The 18,512-nt window shown below is 34.2% G+C and overlaps 3 protein-coding genes across 12 annotated transcripts; 2 read left to right on the top strand and 1 right to left on the bottom strand.

Moving 5' to 3' along the window:
• The first annotated feature begins 191 nt into the window (after positions 1 to 191).
• On the top strand, positions 192 to 4,963 carry LOC148253205 (uncharacterized). 5 transcript variants are annotated; one of them, XM_088222473.1, is made up of 7 exons: positions 192 to 233; positions 1,062 to 1,126; positions 1,231 to 1,845; positions 1,971 to 2,076; positions 2,938 to 3,361; positions 3,679 to 3,700; positions 3,813 to 3,909. In XM_088222473.1, the coding sequence occupies exons 3-5, from the start codon at positions 1,578 to 1,580 to the stop codon at positions 2,954 to 2,956; spliced, it is 393 nt and encodes a 130-aa protein (XP_088078599.1). In that variant the 5' UTR covers positions 192 to 233; positions 1,062 to 1,126; positions 1,231 to 1,577; the 3' UTR covers positions 2,957 to 3,361; positions 3,679 to 3,700; positions 3,813 to 3,909. The 5 variants fall into 5 exon arrangements, 4 of the variants coding, with proteins under 4 accessions (XP_088078599.1, XP_088078596.1, XP_088078597.1 ...); XM_088222470.1 differs by having other exon boundaries at positions 1,968 to 2,076; XM_088222471.1 differs by lacking the exon at positions 192 to 233 and having other exon boundaries at positions 1,041 to 1,126; positions 1,968 to 2,076.
• A 428-nt stretch (positions 4,964 to 5,391) lies between these two features.
• Positions 5,392 to 11,486, bottom strand: LOC110817338 (DNAJ heat shock N-terminal domain-containing protein). 2 transcript variants are annotated; one of them, XM_088222469.1, is made up of 10 exons: positions 11,327 to 11,486; positions 10,773 to 10,876; positions 10,398 to 10,457; positions 9,888 to 9,970; positions 9,359 to 9,524; positions 9,139 to 9,268; positions 7,695 to 7,853; positions 7,385 to 7,557; positions 5,925 to 6,005; positions 5,392 to 5,734 (listed from the first exon to the last, which is right to left on the bottom strand). In XM_088222469.1, exons 2-10 carry the CDS (start codon positions 10,857 to 10,859, stop codon positions 5,654 to 5,656), a joined length of 1,020 nt encoding a protein of 339 aa, XP_088078595.1. In that variant the 5' UTR covers positions 10,860 to 10,876; positions 11,327 to 11,486; the 3' UTR covers positions 5,392 to 5,653. The 2 variants fall into 2 exon arrangements, with proteins under 2 accessions (XP_088078595.1, XP_021901527.2); XM_022045835.2 differs by lacking the exon at positions 11,327 to 11,486 and adding an exon at positions 11,079 to 11,219.
• Positions 11,487 to 12,117: 631 nt separating this feature from the next.
• MEE50 (ARM repeat superfamily protein) lies at positions 12,118 to 16,641 on the top strand. Of its 5 annotated transcripts, XM_022045855.2 has the most exons (5): positions 12,118 to 12,461; positions 13,586 to 13,711; positions 14,001 to 14,139; positions 14,586 to 15,403; positions 15,662 to 16,641. In XM_022045855.2, the coding sequence occupies exons 4-5, from the start codon at positions 14,809 to 14,811 to the stop codon at positions 16,540 to 16,542; spliced, it is 1,476 nt and encodes a 491-aa protein (XP_021901547.1). In that variant the 5' UTR covers positions 12,118 to 12,461; positions 13,586 to 13,711; positions 14,001 to 14,139; positions 14,586 to 14,808; the 3' UTR covers positions 16,543 to 16,641. The 5 variants fall into 5 exon arrangements, with proteins under 5 accessions (XP_021901547.1, XP_021901538.1, XP_088079114.1 ...); XM_022045846.2 differs by lacking the exon at positions 13,586 to 13,711; XM_088222988.1 differs by having other exon boundaries at positions 13,434 to 14,139.
• Positions 16,642 to 18,512: the final 1,871 nt, after the last annotated feature.

Raw genomic sequence — 18,512 nt, 5'->3', positions numbered from 1 at the left:
ATGGAAATGATATGTGGAGCAGAAAACTGCCATATACAGCATCAGCTTTTTATATTTATTAGCAGAGAAAGAGACTCAACATATTATATTGGTGCAGTTTCTGTGTAAAGTTATAGATTTAATTTATATTTTCTATCCCGTTTTTTGGTTTGTTATATTTTTTTAAGATTGTTATTGGTTAAACAGATGGAGATTGGAAGAACGATGAAACGAGGCAGTACTCTCTAGACAAGGTATATGCCAAATGATTGATCTAAACAAATAAATGCTTTTCAAACACTGTCCATTTAACTTGCATATATAATTTTTTAATTATATCTAATTTCTCATAAGATGCTTTCTCTTTTTTCCTAATTTTCTTACTAACATTGCTTATACATGAAAAAGGCAACCAAGATTTGTGTGGTTATGACATCAAGGCTTAGCATAATTATTGATGTAGCTTGAATTTTGGTTTCATTAATATTTTGATCATATTAAATATTCAGAATATTTTATTCATATTAAATATTTCGGGTATTTTGATCATATGAAATTAATTTTGTTTGGTTCGGAAAAATCTTAGTATTTTGAATATATTATGGTTTACAACTGAAGCGGCGAATGTATTTTTTTCTTATCATTATGGTGAAAATTTTTTTCTCTGTCTTGTTCGTGGATGTAGACATGTATGCCAAATTACGTAAATTTTGTATTTTTTCTTCTTTTACAATTTAGTTTGTGTGATTGTGCGTGTGATGTGATTATTTTCTTCAGTAATAATCTTCTTTAAAGTTATTGTCCATTTAGTTTAACCTAAAAATTCAAAATCTAATCCTTATAACCACAATCACTAACGTACTTATGTTTAGCATCGAGTAGAATCTTGATTAGTAATCTATTACTATGGATGAAAACCTGTGTTATACTGTTTCTAGGTTCTCCATACTCTCTCTCAAATGTAGAGTGCAGTTGGCATCCTTTTTTGCCCAAATGAGTTCTTCAAAAAGGAACAATTTTTGCTATAAGTTTTTATTTCTTTCACAACATATTCTCAAGATTTTAATTTCTTTTTGTTGCAGTTCCATTCTGATGAGTTTTCTGCCTGTCAGGATGTTTGCTCCTCAAATGACAACCCTCCTCAAGAGTATGTATATAAATCTAATTCAGTTTCTCTGGGCTTTTAGATGCTTGTTTTAGTTTGATTAGCTCATATTTTCAAAGATGTTTGATACTATCCCGGTTTTGCAGTGTTAATTTTTCTCAAGTAATGAGGATTGCTTTGGAGGTCAGAGTCTGGTGTGAGCTAGGCGACATGGAAACAAGCATGGAACAGATTTGAGGAAGTATGTTCCTGCAGCAAGATGACAAGAACCTTGAAACTTTACGTGGGGATGAGGATGAAAGGAGGATTAATCAGATCATACAAGAGGACCTTGATCTAATCAGCTTGCAAGAAAGCATAAGAAAACTTCAAGATGATATATTCCAAGGAGAATCCACTTGGAAATATTTGATGCTGATGAGGAGGAATTGAAGTTTTTAGAGAATTTGGTGAGGAAGATCATACTGATTTAAAATCGATAAGTTTGTCTAACATGAATTTATCACAAAACAAGAAGGGTCAAGGTAACATGGAAGATGAACTGGCATCAAGTACACATAGTGCAGCTCATGCAGCCGAGGAAGAACCTCCTGAAACTGTTAGAGAATTTGGCGAGGAACATCATACCGGTTTAGAGGCAGAAAATTGGCCCAACATGGTTTCATCAGAAAACGGAATGTATCAGGTTAACATGGAAGTTGAACCAGTATTAATTACATCTAGTTCTACTGCAGCTCAACCCAATACATCACAACTTTCAGGTAAAAGAAGAGTGGAAAAGTTAATCATGCATCTGAATAAATATATATATATATATATATACTAGGAATAGGAACATTTTCTTCTTACCAATATCCATCTTAAGTACTTTCTTTCTGTGTAGTAGCTACAACACTGGGATTTAAGGTGATTCCTATGCCTGCCACTGGAGATCAGACCTCAAAGAAAGGAAAAAAATGCTTATTTGATGACGTTCGTAAGTTATCGATGAGGTAAGTCACAGTTTTGGTGAAACTGCCTCTCACATTTTGTCGTAAATCATTCCGTGAATCAGTAGCAATTGGTGCTTTTCAGGTGATAAATTTATCAAATGCAACATAGTTTGCTAATTTTGAGAAGTAGCTACAATACTTAATTAGAGTTTTAGTACGATTTCACTTTAGCATGAACATGTTGGTATTTCCTGAACAAGAAGTGTTATTTCCAAATGACTTTGTTAGAACTTGAGATTTTAACTAAAGTAACTGGAGAAACAATAATATTGTTTCCTATCCACCCACTTGAGTATGTTGGTACTTCCCAAAAAGTATTATTTTCAAATGATTTCGTTAGAACTTGAGACATTAATTACTATAATTAGCAATGAGACTTTAGTTAATATAATTGGCGATGCAATAATATTGTTTCCATCCACCTATATGAGCATGTTGGTATTTTTCGAAAAGAAAAGTATTATTTCTAAATAATTTCGTTAGAAATTAAGATTTTGGTTAATGTAATTGGTGAAGTAATGAAATTGTTTCCATCCACCAATAAGATGGAAATTCATATATATTTCTATACCTTCTATTAATTTCGATAGTTGTACAGACAACCACTAAGTGAAAATAATATCTTTTAATTTTGTTTATTGAAAAAAGCGTAGGAGACTCAAGTGCCTTGATATCCAAACGAAAAAAAGCTCCTAATAATGCTCTTGCTTTCTGGAGAGCCAATCGTGGACCCATTATTTCCAAGTTCTCGGAACCTTTGCTTCCTTGTTTCATTAGTTATGACATTCTCAGCAAAGCAACTTATTTTACCTCTTTGTATTTTGGTTATTTGGCTGTCTTTGTTAATGATATTCTTGGCAGATGGTTCGTCAGAGCTTAGATCACTCTGCAGTGGACAGAAGTTAAAGGTATCTGAATCTATTATAATTGTGGAATCTCCTCAAAGATTAAATAAGGTAGAAAATCTTGTTTCTGAAACTTCGAAACAAGCAGAGATGGCTCTTGAAACGTATGTTCAACAATTATCATTAGAGACTATTTCAGAAGAACTTTTTCAACAATTATTAAATGAAGAATTAGATTATGGCCCGGAATCATCTGTTCACGAGTTAACATCAATGGAGCAAACAGAGCTTGTGTCAGACACACTGAGATCACTTGAGAACCTGAAAGCTCCAGTTACGATATCATGGATACAGCAAGAAGTGAAAATATACTTGAAATTACCTAGAAAGTGGTATCTCTTAGTAAAGACAAAGAACCTGATCTCAGTTTAATGTGCGAGGTAAAATAACTTGTTTGAATATCTTTTTTTGCACGTTATTTTGTTTCTTCGATAACCCTTCGTTTTCTAAAATTATGTTAGCTGAAGTATAGTATGTTTTCTATATGGTTTTTCCGTTTTTTCTCTTGTACATTCAATTGTTGTGCTGTTAAAAATGCATCTTTTTCTTGGTCAGGAGATGAATCTAGTTGAAAGAGAAGAAAATTGACTACATAAGAACTACTTCAGATTGATTTGATAGTTGTATTGTATTCTAATCATGGGCTTGTGTAATTTCCTTAATGTAGCATTCTGATCTAATCTTATCTTCACTGCAGATGGATGGTCAGAGAGAACAAGGTGAAGCCAACAGGCATTTGGATCTTTTGATTTATATATATATATATATATATATATCTTAGATATTTCTTTTATGAATACCCCTTCAATTTTTTGAGATTTGTGTTTACAGAGGGATGGCAAACTATTTGGGAAAAACTTTTACAGATCAAGTGGTGAACCTGTCGCAAGTTTGAGAAGGAAGAACCCGAAAAGGAAATTCAAGGCTCTTTTATGAGATACTGGTAAGTTTCCTATATTTTTTTATACATACCAAAGTATAGTTCCACCTCCTATTGCTTGGTCTTATTTAGATTTTGCAGCTTTTCATGGTTTAGTTTCTTAACCTATATTTGTGCGTGTTTAATCTTTTGCATATGAACTTGTTTTTTATATTTAAATATAAACTCTAATTAATTTTCAGCTGAATAGTTAGTATTCTCTCTCTTTATAAGAGATTGTGGATTCTAATTAAAAAATATATTCTCATGTGTTTTTATTAGAAGATTATAACTTTTTTACATGTTTGAGCTTTTGATCATGAACTTGTTTTTCATATTTCAATATAAACTTCAATAAATCTTCAGATAGATAGTTGGTATATATCTCTCTTTATAAGAGATTACGAATTTTAATTAAATTGTATGTTTTTGTTAAAAAATTGTATTATAATAGATGAATATGTATTATCTAATTATAAAATATATATACTTTTGTTCAAAAGAAAATTCGTGAACAAATAAGTTAAACTTTTTTTAAAAAAACCCAAGAACTTTTGTTCTTGAAATGAATTCGATGATAGTCTTTATGATCAATGTGAACATGAGCAAAAAACACGAAAGAAAAGATTATCTCCGTGCACGTGCTTGTCTTTGTTTTTGACATTACAAAGCTGTGGAATACTGCAACCCGAGGTCTAAAAGTGGTGACTTTGTAACGTGTTTAGGTACTAAAAAGTAAAGGGTATGTGGATGTGAAGCAAGAAAATGCATATGGTGACATTCTGGTGCGGAAAGCTCCTAAATGGGATGAGCAGCTTCCATGGAAATGATATGTAGAGCAGAAAACTTGGGAATAATGGGCTTTTTATATTTTATAGTAGAGAGGATAGACTCAACATATTAAATTGGTGCAGTTTCTGTGTAAATGGATTTTTAGTGTTGTTGTATTAGACAGCTTCTGATTTGAATTGGAAAGAATAAGAGGCAATTAGTAAATACCTTTTAATAAATACTTTTTATTTAAATAAATGCAAATTTAATGGTGTCACTTTGCTATTTATAATCTAAAAACTTAATTCATTACTATATTTGTAGTATTAGTGGAGTTGCAGTGATCAAATTGACAATCATTTGATACATTCACCTCATTTGATGTTATTATCTCTTGAATTCTAGAAATATCTTTGATTCTGGATATCTTAGAACACCTGAAATAGAAATACCACTTAAGTTGCTTTCAAGCTAGATATAGAAAAATTATGCCATTTTTAGTGATGATATGTTTGCTTAATTCATTGTTAGCATATCAGCCACTGAAAATGTTGATGAGAGCTTTTTGACCTTCTTCTCACAAGGCATACAATATCACTAATTAACTTCGTTGGAGCCAAACAAGCATCACCTATCTTTTCCTGTTTTAGAATAAACAGCTTTACCTAAAATGAAGTTAAAACAAAGAAAATAACTTAACCAAAAAAAGAAAAACCAAAGTAAAACTAAAATATGGAAAATGAAACTGGATTTTCCTCCAAGTAAAATGGGCATGTTTAGAGATTGTAGAGGCACCGACTTTCCACATCAACTAAGAAACTGCAGGCTAATATACCCAAGCACAAATCTACAGCCAGCAGAAAATGAATAATACAAGGGATAGATCCCTTTCAACATCATACAAGTTATATGTATAACCACTGTATGAATTTTAAACAAAAAGAGCTTTCTGCAGCTGTAAATCCAAGAATGAGACCGAGTTTCACGATGTTGAAGCCACAGCATCCAACTTTTCCGTCTCATGGCGCAGGCTGTTTTCTCTGCTATAAGCAGTCTTGGCACCCTGACAAATAATAAAAATGAATAACTTAACTACTCCTCAGCAATGGGTAAAGTAAAGAGTGGATGGAATGATTGAAGAATCCTAATTAGCTTTCGTGATAACTAAAAGCAATCATAATTCTCGTGTGTGAAAAATTTAGGACATCATGAAGGATGGAGGAGCCGGATACATGATCATTTCTAATACTTACCTGGAAGATAGTTCCGAGCTTTTTAAGTCCTTTTGCTCGTAACCTCAAAACTTCCTTAGATACACTTGGGTCCTTGAGTACCTGAAAGTTCATCATCCCCAAGTTATGTTTTAGGTTGAGCCTAGCACAAAATCAAATAAACTTCAGACCACCAAATATTTGTGGGGTCAATTATAAAGTACAGTTTCACTATCTGTAATTCAGTCTTGTTGTAGGTTAAATCATGTGATTTTATTATTTTTTTACTCAATTGGTAGAGGACATTTGCACATGCTTCAGTATTTTTACATATGAAAATATATAGAAGCTTAAGACTAAGATCAAAATTAGAAGAAAAGATTTAACAATTACAAGATGATAGTTTAAAAACTAGTTATTTTTATGCAAAAATGACAAGAAACTAAATCACCACGTATTGAAACTATGAAAGATTTGATCTGCAATGAGACTAAACTATAATGAGTGGAACTGTAAATTTCCACAATACGGCTGAACTACAACGAGTGAAATTATGATTTTCCCTAAAACTCAAAACTAACCAGATTCTTTAATGACAAAGTCACCTTTTTCATGAATTCATTTTGTATCCCTGCCAAAAATATACTGTTGCAAAAATACACTGTTGATAGGAGTTTAAGGGCAGCAAAGCAAAGAATTTAAGGCCTGTCCACAATTCTTTTCAGGGCTGTTGCAAAAACCATGAAAGCAAATGTCTGTTCTGATTAACAGTTCCGTCAGAAGTTAGCTAAATGATCTGGAACACCATCATTTAGATAAATAATGGAAATAAGTCAACCAATTAACCACGTGCTTTCAATATAATAATTAGCCTAACAAATCTACAAAATCTTGGTCTAATCAGGAGAGAGCAGCAAGAGGAAAGACAACGAGAGTTATTTGGTCATTCTAACACAAAATATTAGTCAATTAAAATTTATTTGGTATTAGATTTGGATGTCTGGTGTTTGGATTCTCACTATGTTATTTCTACTAAAATTTAATTTGCGTATGGTACAGCAAGTCTATGTTTGATTCACATATTTAGTCTTTCACGTGAGAAGACATATTAGAATATAAATAATAGATTGAAATCTGTCCTAGTAGCAAAACTAAAAAAAATTATTCAGTGAGAAAAATCAATAATTTGTTGTGACAAATAAATTACTCTCGTTTCCTCCCCTTTCCTCCTCTACTCATCTCCCCTTCAAAAGGACCTTAGCCGTTTCTTTCCCTTCACAGACATGAAAATTATACGATCGTAATTATTTTTTCACTGCTATATCATTCTAGAAAGATCATGTACTTGAAGTTCTTTTTTTGCTTCAAGACCTTATATTAAGATAATCTAACTTATAAACTAAGGGGTGCGTTAAAATACTCAGAGAAGATGGAAGCAAGTCATCTTTACAGCACAAATAAAGATAGTTTTAAGTTAAAAGAGAAACTTTATTGAAACTCACGGCTTGGCAAACACGTGATAAAGTTGACTCGATGTCAAGCACATTCATATTCCAAAGGGATTGAAGCATCGCATCCTTTTTTGCTTCCATCAGTTTTACAATGTTCTCTTCTTTATTCTCTCCTTGGTTCAGTTTCTTCATTTCGTCCTGTATTTGAATTAAAGAAACAGCACCTGCATACAAAAGAGCAAACAAGATATTTTATTTTTGGAGAAGTAAACAAGATGATTGGTTTCATTTGATAGTTTGATCAAAGCCCTTGAAGTCCATTTCGAAAGAAAGAGGTATCTTGATAGCAGAAAATGTTTACCTGAAGCGGCCATTACTTGTGATTTTATCAAATGTCCCTTGTCTCGTACCCACTCGGCTAAAAATGGTACTTTCATATAACGTTTGTCTTTTCCAAGTTCCCTTGCAGCTTTCCTTGTGTAAATATAACCAATGGTATGTAGCATTGCTTCACCAAAAGCTGAAGTGAAAAAAAAAAATGAATCAACAATATTGTATTAGCAATAATTCGGTTATTTTCTACTTAAAGTTGAGGAATTAACCATCAATCATATCCTCAAAGGAACTACAACTTTAAAATAGCCAGCCTGGAATATGATTGAAAATATAAAATGATTCAATCACTCACATTCTGAATTTTGATTGAAAATACTTCTAGTGCATTTCACTGATTTCAGGGGATAATATGTGATTTCCTTAGTCTTCAATCAGAAATGGTAGGAATAAGAGGGTGTTGTCATTTAATTTAATAAACGAAAAAAGGCCAACGAATATTTAAAACTTGAGATATTCAAACTTAGTAGGTAAACAGGAATTTGGATTTGAAAACGACAGAATCTCAATAAGGAGTCTACAAATGGAAGAGTATGGATGGAGAGAAATATGAAACAAAATATCCTAGACAGCATCATAAACTAAAATGGAACATTCCACCCGTGGATGTTCAAGATAAAAAAATGAATGGTTGTAATCATGCTTTTTCTTGATCAACCAGTTTATGTTTAATAACTTATAAGCACATTTAAAAAAGAAAAAAGAAAAAAGCAACCTTCACTAACTTTCATAAGTTGTTGCAAGAGCTTATGGGCTCTTCAACTTGATCCAAATAGATTCTAGAAGTTTCAAGCTTTACGGAACTTATCTGTTCTATTTGACCAAAAAGTAAACTCAGCAAAATACCATGTAAGCAAAACAGAAGTCTAGAAGCTAGTCAGTTATAAACAGACAACAATTCCTACTAAAATACCAACCTCCCATTTTGTTGCGACTTTCGTTGCACAAGTAAAAAGCTCAAAGAAAAATAGAGTTTCAAAATACATTTTCTTGACAAAGACTATCTTGTGTTTGGTAAAAAAAGTTAGGAATGCTTCACTTGTGCTTATGTACAGTTTTTACATATAAAGTTTAAGATAAGCACTTAAATTCATTATATGTTTAGTTTTTTTGGAACATAGCTAAAAGCCCCCACAGCTGCGGCATCGAAAAGTTAAACTAAGCATGCACTTAATTTGCTGCCAGTGAAAAGTATTCCATATTTTTTTGACATTCTTGTGGTCATATTCAAAACAAGAAACGTTGAAAACGCAACGGTTTTCAGAAAATTAATACGAAATCAAACATGACAGACTAATATAAATGGCTTCACACGAGAAGCACTCCTCTCATAGAGTTGGAAGAATTCAAGACAAAGTTTCATTCATAAGTAATTTTGAGTACTAGAATGAGGAACAGAACTAAAATTTTACCAGCTGTAGACAGGCGCTGCGCCTCTAAATTTGCCCAGCTAACGAATTCATCTACTCGACCTTCAACAAATGGTTCAAGCCGATTTTTCAATACCGTGATGAGCCTTTCTTCCCTCTCCTTTTGCATTGTCTGTGCATCATAATCCCGAAACGAAAAAAATCAGCTTTAAGCATATTAAAAGAGTCAAGACTGATGAGACTACCATTGAGAGCAAATTACCTTTATCTTCTCACGGAATTTCTGCTTGCGAATTTCAGGGTCCTCTGATTCTAATTCAACTTCTACTGATGAAATGGAAGCCAAAGCAAGTTGTCCAACATAATCTTCAAAGAACTCGCTTCCAAAAAGCATCCCAAAGACTGCTGCAGGATCCATCATAAAGTCCCTGGAGAAGAAAAGTAATTTAGAAACTCAATTTCATTTTTCTACCCATTCTTTTGCCGAATAAAAATAACATGAAAGTAGAACAAATATTCAAAAGTTATTCTGAGTGGCTCTGACACAATCATGGTTATCCTTGAATATGTAGGTTCCATAAAATTTCAAGAATATTTGGATTAAAGTTTTTGTTAATGGCTTCTTATAAAAATTTTGACATTGTTACCTGAAACAAAAAAGTATTGAAGCAAATGATAGTTTCTTATGCATATGTGTGTGACAATGCGGTTTGAGTTATTGCTACCTACCATAAGCAACATGTGTTTACTAGTGAATCATTCAAGCCTGTGCTTATAGTGTGTAAACTTACCCTGGTATGCCTTCCTTTCCATTCTTGTCATATGCTTCACGTTTCTCGGGATCACTAAGAACTTGGTATGCTTCACCAAGTACCTACCGTAAGGATGAAAATGAGAACAAGAAAGGAAAAGAAATACTTTGACAAACTGGCTTCTGAAGAGTTACACCACAAGTAATGTATGAAGATAACCGAAACTATGAAACAAAAAAGTGTACCATTCACACAGAGATGTTCCTTTCAAGAATTGCAAAACTTATAAATTTTAAAGTAAAAAAGAAAAAAGAGATCTAAACATGATCGATCATTTAAGACTGAGCATGAAATTCTACCATCAATTTTTTTGTGCTTTACTACATGCTTAGGGAAGAAAGTTGAGCAAATAATAAAATTAAAACTATTGACAGAATTACATGGTTTTCAGTTAATACTTAATTGTGCTTATAAATTTTTTTTGAGGTACAAAAATTAAAATCTCTTACATTCTAGGAGAAAATGAGAAAGTCATATCTTGTATCCCACCTGAAAATTTTGAGCAGCTTTTGGATCCCCAGGATTTTTATCAGGATGAACTATCCTTGCCTGCATAGAACTAAAAGTTAATTTGAAGCTCTCTATTCAATCACAGAGATTAAATCTTCCTCGCCCAAAGTCAAAACCCACCACATCTTAATCCCGGTGCCAAAATAAACAAAACTGTAAACATATATCCAATAATGGATCACCAAGAAGTCTAAAGGTCACATATTTAAAAACGGTTTCAGGACACTTTAAGGAACTATATAGGCTAAAAGATATCAACAACAAAGTGAAATGCTTTATCCATAATTTACAAAAAACTAGCATTTCAAAAACCCACGAAACAATAAGTTCCATGTGTTGGAACAGAAGCCTTACTTTGAGGTAATAAGCTTTCTTGATCTCAGAAGGGGATGCATCAACACTGACACCCAAGATATCATAGTACCCAGTCTCCTTCACCATTGCTCCTTTGCAGATATCTTGAAATTAGACGCAGAAAAATAGCACACAATTGATTAGCCACAATAACTTTAAAACCAAACCAGGAACTAACTTCAAAACTTTTTGAAAAAAAAAAAAAAAAAAACAAATAGGAAACAGCACAAAACTAGCAACAAAAGAAAACATCATAATTTAGAAATACCAAAAGACATGTAATGGGTGTGGAACAAAAACAAACACCTGGCATGGTACTGAAAAGAAGCCAGATCTTATGCAGACAAACCCATATACTCAGATAATGGAATCTTTACAAAAGTATGAACTTTTTGTTTGTTCATATACACACGCAATAAACCCAGAAAAGAAATACAAAATTATGAAGAAAAAATTACATACATATATATATACATACACATCATACATATATACAAGCTAAACCAGAGAATATGATACGAAAATGGAGCACAGAGAGAGAGAGAGAGACTTACTGGTTGCAGAGAAAACGAAACGGAAGAAAATCAAGCCGTCAGTCACGATAAAATGTTAGTTAATCAGATATATAATTAAGAAAACAACAAATGAGATTGGATCTGCTGGAATGATTATTTTAGCTTATCAGTGAAAGACCTGGGAGAGAAAATGTTTTTAAGGAAACAATGAAACGCGTCGTTTTGGTCGGTGAACGCGAGAGAAACACGTGTCAGTAATGTCGATGACGTGGCAACCGCAAGCGCGGGACGGAAGCTTCCTTGGAAATTACCGTTATGTCGTCCGTTACTCCTTGCAAAATGAAAGGAAAGCGAATTTATGAAAAATAACATCTCAAGACAAGACAAAATTTTCATAAATAAATAAATAATGAATTTGTAAATATCTTAGCAAATGTTAGCATCATGTACTTGTACCATAATTAGCTTACACTATAAAATAAGTGTCTTGTACTTTTCTGTCCAGTAAAATTTTGCTTTAAATTATATAATTATTATTGTAATTATAATTGCAATCATAATAATAATAATAATAATTATTATTATTACACCAATTAAAACTCAAACCTAATTAACTTAATCCAATCTTCAAATTAAATCTATTTCATTTTAAAATTTAAATCCAACAAATTCACCCGAAATTAAAAACCCAAGCCCATTTAATTTAAAACTAAATATATCCCAAGAAGAAGCCCATTCTAGCCCATTCATTTTCGGCCCGGCCCACTTCTATTGAAAGCAACCAAACGGCGCCGTTTTGTTAGTTCTCCTCCTCTTTTTGTCTTTGGCTAAATGTCAGGAAGAGGAGGTTGGAGAAGGGTGCAACAGAGGAAGAGTGTGTAGCGCTGAGGCGCGAAGAGAGCAAGTGAGAAGGGGTGAGCATACGGGTTGACAAGAAGAAAGGTAATTGAAAAGCAGACCAGAGGAAAAAGGAAAGGAAGTGCGAAAAATAGAGAGAGAGAGAGAGAGAGAGAGAGCGGACCAACTTCAGAGCTCCTCTTCCTGTTTTCTTTTGAAAAACGGAAGGCGGACCAGAGAGGAAACTGGAAAGGAATCCTCTGACTTTTGAGGAGAGTTAAAGCTGAAATCGAGAAATACGGAAGATCGTGTAGCTGACATCTGAAGGAATTCGTAGGTAAATTTTCTAGCCCTCGTTGCGTAGTTATTGATCCATTGTTAGTAAAAAAAGAAAAAGAAATATGCTCGGAAAAATGAACGTTGAAACTGGATTTGGCATCGACTGAGTAATTACAGGTAAACCTTATTCTGATTATTAGGATAAATGCTTAAAAGGTTGACGAATATACTGCTGTGATTATTTTTGTGCTTTGCATGGAAAAATGGAATCAATTTGGGACGTTCTCCTGCTTCATATTCTAGCCAAACAAAAATACTTTGGGGGACGGATATCATTTTTATGAATCTGAAAATGGAAACTTATTTGCATGACTGGGATTAAAACTGGCGATAAGGATGTGATTATTGGGTTAAGATAGGGAGAGAAGAGGTGAACTGGTAGGGGTTTGCATTAAAATGGTGATTGTTAGTGCTCAATCCAACATGATGCTGTTAGTTTCCGATAACACTTGGAAAGAAATCTTGTTATTCTTTTAACATTGTTGCTTTTTTAGCATTGTGTATGTTGGGGTTATAAAGGGAAAAACAATAAAGTGTAAGCTCTTTTAAGTGACAGCAAGATGAGGCTAGAAGAACATTAAGATAATGACAATTTGAAAAAGATATATTCAAATTCTCTTTTAGTGGTATAGCATCTAAAGTAGGAAGAATAGGAGGGAAATAAAATTAAGTCAATAACGACATCCTTGAAGTGTTTTCTTTTTTGTGTTTAATGGCTTTAATACACGTCTTTATTATTTTGATAACTGGAGCTGATCTCTTCTTAGATAATTGTAATGGACTTCCTTCTTAAGTGGTAGTTTTATATTTAATTACGCAAGAATGTCTTTAAAGAACACCATTTTCTACTTATTGCTCTGCTAGTTTTTTGGTTTCCATTGGTTAAGGAGTCTCTTTATCAAGCTATGCAGAACTTGATTCCATAATTTTTTTTTCCATTTCGCTCACTGATTTTGAACCATTTTCGTAGGATGAATAGGGCTGTTTGGGGCATTTTCCTTTATCCAAAAATTGCATTTTCTAAGGTTTGAATACATGAGGGTCCTATTGGGGTTATGGCTCAATTTAAGGTAAAAAATTTGAAATAGTAAAAGATATGGTTATGACCCTCTTTGGTTACAGTTTGGGTGCTTGAAACAAAGGGTTTATTTGCTGCTCTTAAACAAAGGGTTACAACAAATAAGCAGTTTTTTGGTTCAAAAGAAAGGAAAAGACCAAGCGAATGGTGCCTAATCATATCTTAAACAGGTTAGTGGTAACTCCCTTACTTTGACAAACCTATTTTGTGGAGCTGTGCCCTCGCATCACAGGTTGTGACAGAAATGTGTAGCTGGGTATTCAAATAAGTAGCTTCAAATGTTTGAGACTAGCAATTTAAATGAGATTTTTTTCGAAAGAATTTAAATGAGAATTTCAACTCATTATTAACATTTATTCTTTCTTCCACAAAAAAGATTTCAGAAAAATGTTTGGCTTTCATCTTTGACCTTTTCTGCAACTAAACACCTTTTAAATTAATGGTTTTTCTTCCATACAGGAGTAACTATTGCAATATTCACTAAAGATGAGTGAGTGAAGCAGACGTATTTGAGACTGATGATTGGACAGGAGGGCAGAAAAGAATATAGAAGCAGGGGAGAACAGCTGATCTCTGACATCCAAAGACTTTTGATCAGGTAATTCCCCAACCCAGATCTCATAAGATAAAAGCCGAATAGTGAAGATCCTTAGACCAATGGTTTCTTTCTTCTTTGTGGCTGCTGACCTCCCTTGCTCTTGTTTTTCCATTCAATATCCTTGGACTGAGTCACCCTCCGCTATGCTTGCAAAAAGCATGAAAACTTCTCCTTTATTTGATTAGTGCCTGGGTGGTTATCGACAGATCCCTGCTTGACTTTTTGTTCAAGTTAGCAGGGCATGTTGTTGGCTGCTTTAACCCCAGTTCTGCTCAACATCAATCCTCTCACATACTTTCTCAAGTAGCAGAACACTCAATACCCAAGCAGTTACACGTTGTTGATTTCATACTCCTCCGGTAGAGTCAACAATGGAAAAAGTTAATTGTCATGTCTTACTGCCTTTCAAGACGTTTACTGAATCATTCATGATGTTTTGGTGGCAGGTATTAGTACATTGAAGCCTAAGAGAGAGCTGCTAGACCCCAAACAAAAATGCCATTGCAAAGTGCAATCGGCCCGAGTCAAACGACCCGAAAGGACCGGATATAAACCATGCACTTGCTGGTTTTATTAGAAGCTTCTGGCAATTTGTGAAATTTAGGAAGAGAGGCGTAAAGATTGGTTTGTAAATCTTGTTAACTTAACCTTCCTTTTGGTGGTGGAGTAATGGATGACGAATCATTGCTGGACCTATTGGTGCCTACAGATATTCTTCAGTCACTGTTCTCTGCATCAGGGTCATTTTCTTTGGAAGAAGCCCTGCAGATTCTTATAGAGTCTTCTAAAACAGATAATGGGCGTTCTAACATTGCTTCTAGAGCTATGCTTCCTAAAGTCCTCCAGCTTAGTCAATCTCTTCCATATCCTCCTCGTGGCCAATATCTCATGCTATCTCTGAAGCTACTAAGAAATTTATGTGCAGGAGAAATTGCCAACCAGAACTCATTTATTGCTCAAAATGGTGTTGAAATTGTTTCCACTATTTTGCAGTCTGCTTATCCAGATTATGGGATTACTCGAATGGGGTTGCAGATTTTGGCAAACATTTGCTTGGCTGGAGAACAACATCAAGAAGCTGTATGGGATCAACTTTTTCCAGATCAGTTCATTGTGCTTGCAAGAGTCCGGAGTTGTGAGACTAGTGATCCTTTGTGTAAAGTTATTTATGTATGTGCTGAGGGGAGCCCTAAAATGATTGCTGAGCTTTGCAAAGATCAAGGTTTGATCATTGTGGTTGAAGTAATACAGACTGCTTCTGCTGGTAAGTTTTTGAATTTGTTCATTAATTGGTTCTTGGTTCTCATCATTAGTGTCATGTCAGCATAAACTCTTTGGCTGTAGAGCATACGGTTATCATTAAGGGATGGATTTGAAGTATCCCAGCTTAAGGTGGAACTAGGGGACATAGGGTTTGAGATTTTCAATATATGTGTATATATACATGTTTTCTTATTATGATAATATAGGTTGTCAAACATGGAGTCTAAATACTTCCATTTCTTTTGTTGGCTATTGCCAGTTGGTTTTAGGGAAGATTGGTTGAAGTTACTCCTTTCAAGAATTTGCTTAGAAGATGTTCACTTCCCCATTCTTTTCCCCAAGTTATGTGAAGTTTGTGCTACTGAAGACACTGAGGATACCGGTAATTCAGAAAATGATGCTTTTTCATCTGAACAAGCTTTTCTTTTGAGAATCATGTCCGAGATTGTAAATGAGAGAATTAGAGAGATCAATATTCCCAATGCTCTGGCACTGTGTATTCTTGAAATATTTAAGAGATCTATTAAGGCTGTTGATTTCACCTCCAGAGGGAAATCTTGTCTTCCAACAGGCTCTGCGGCCATTGATGTGATGGGATACTCTCTCACTCTTTTGCGTGATATATGTGCACGAGAGAGTCTAGAAGGCTTTAAGGAGGAAGGCGGGGATGTTGTCAGTGCACTTCTATCTTTTGGACTTTTAGATTCGCTTTTATGCTTGCTTTGTCAACTTGAACCTCCTGCACTAATCAGGAGAGCTTTGAAACAGAGTGAGAACCAAGAGAGAACTAGTTCATGTCCACCCAAGCTCTGTCCTTATAAAGGATTCAGGAGAGATATTGTTGCGGTGATTGGTAACTGTGCATACCAAAGGAAGTATGTTCAAGATGATATTAGAGAAAAGAATGGGATTCTGTTGCTGTTACAACAATGCGTTGCCGATGAAGAAAACCCCTTTCTTAGGGAGTGGGGAATTTGGTCTGTGAGGAATTTATTGGAAGGCAATGAAGAAAACAAACGAATGGTTGCCGATTTGGAGGTCCAAGGTTCTGCTGATGTGCCTGAACTTGCTGAACTTGGTCTCAAAGTGGAGGTGGATGAAAGAACTCGTCGTGCAAAGCTCGTGAATATCTCAAGCTGATTTTCCAAGTATGAACGATGTTGTATAATTTGATTCTCTTGACTGGAATTTGATATGCTTCTTTTTTTTTCTTGAAATAAAAAGTAGAATTTCGATACACTTTTCTACTTTTTAATCGTATATTAAATATGTAAAGTATATATAAAAATAATTAATATTTTTAAGAATCAAACAAGAGGGCTTTTTAATTCTCTTGGCTTGTTTTTACAATTAATTGACAAATAAACCCAATGAAATTCAGTCTTCCATTTTAACATATTTGAACTGCCGCCTTCATTCTTCGACATGCATACATATATACGTATAAACACACGCACATGTGTGTGTATATATATATATATATATATATATCGTGTAAATATATTAATGTATACAAGGAGAACCAGAGGATACTGCAGAGATACGGGTTGAATTAGTGATGGAAACAAATTAAGAAGCTACGCAAAGCATAAAAAAGAAGAAACCATAGATGCAAATCAGTAATTCTATTATTACTCTTTGAATTGAGAAATACGTAACATGATGGAGGGAAAACGTGGTCGTTTTAGATCTCTTTTCCCTCTGAAAATTCAAATGGAATCAAGAAAGAATATAAAGAAGCAAAGAATATCAATGACTGATCATAACGATTTTTTACACAAATTCTCGACTAATTCGTCTCAGTGTAACGTACACTGAAATCTTGAAAGAAAAAGAAAAAGATGAATTTAAGCTTTGACGGCTCAGAGGCGAGCGAGATAAGAAGGGACTCCGTAAGAACCGTTCGTGAGAACGATGTCGTTTCTGAAATTGATAGTAATAAATATCATCTTCCCTGAAAACAGTCTCTTCTTCTTCAATGATCCTCAGAATCTGCTTGTGTACAAACCTTGGATTCAACACCGATTCTGCAGACTTCATATCAATAGATTGGCCGCATTCCATCTGTTCTTCTCTCAAAGACTTTCCGGCGAGCTTGTCTCCGGTTGTGGGCTCTGGCTGTTTTTGGTCGTCATCCTAGAGAGAGTTAGATGATTAAAATCCAAAACTGAGTCCGATCATCAATACTGTTGGTAATGAACTTAATTATTTATATTCATATTGGAAGCAATGAAACGGTGCGTTTAAGGAGATTGCTCGACCGTTTTGATAGTCTCCTGTAAAATTCGACACGTGTGTTAATTTTTTGACACACGTGTGTGTTAACTAAATGCAGAGGAAGAGTTCCGGGAGATTCTTTTTTAGTCATGTTTAGACGCTTTAAAAACCGGTTAAAAGATTAACTTTTAATTAATTAATTAAATAATTGTTCTTAATTCACCAATTAACCAACCTCAAAGGGGCATTTCCAAACTCAATCTTCAAAACTCTCGTGCTAAACTTCAAAAACCGCCACCGGCGAGTTTATATATGTATGTATATAATCAATATATATGTAAATATATGCATATACAAACACGCGATATACACTCTACGTGCACATATATCTCTACATGCATCACCCCCCATTTCACTCTACTTCAGATCACTGAATATGGAATAACACCTTCCCCAAACTCTTCCTTCGCATTTAGTTAACACACACGTGTGTCAAGAAATTCGCAGTACATGGAGGGAAGTGTCCATAATCATCAAGGTTAACTCTCTTTGTCTGTCAATTCTTTTGGACCGATTGCTCAGAGAATTAAATAATTCTTCTTAGTGTTTTGAACGTATACTGAAATTTTGAAAGAAAATTTCAGTGTACGTTCAAAACACTAAAAATAATTATTCAACTCTCAGAGAATCGGTTCAAAAGAATTGACAGAAAAAGAGAGTTAACCTTGATGATTATGGACACTTCCCTTCATGTATTGGCAATTTAAGCCTTGGTTGCTGAGAGGCGAGCGAGTTAAGAAAGGACTCTGCAAGAACCGTTCGTGGTAGTGATATTGATAGTAATAATACTATCTTTCCTAAAATGGGAGTCTTCTTCTTCAGTGAACCTCAGG

This window comes from Carica papaya, chromosome 6 (genome assembly GCF_054855325.1).
Source record: "Carica papaya isolate Zhongbai chromosome 6, ASM5485532v1, whole genome shotgun sequence".
Taxonomy (NCBI): Eukaryota; Viridiplantae; Streptophyta; class Magnoliopsida; order Brassicales; family Caricaceae; genus Carica; species Carica papaya.
Note: the sequence above shows the minus strand (reverse complement) of the source record. Positions and strands in the feature narration are given on the sequence as shown.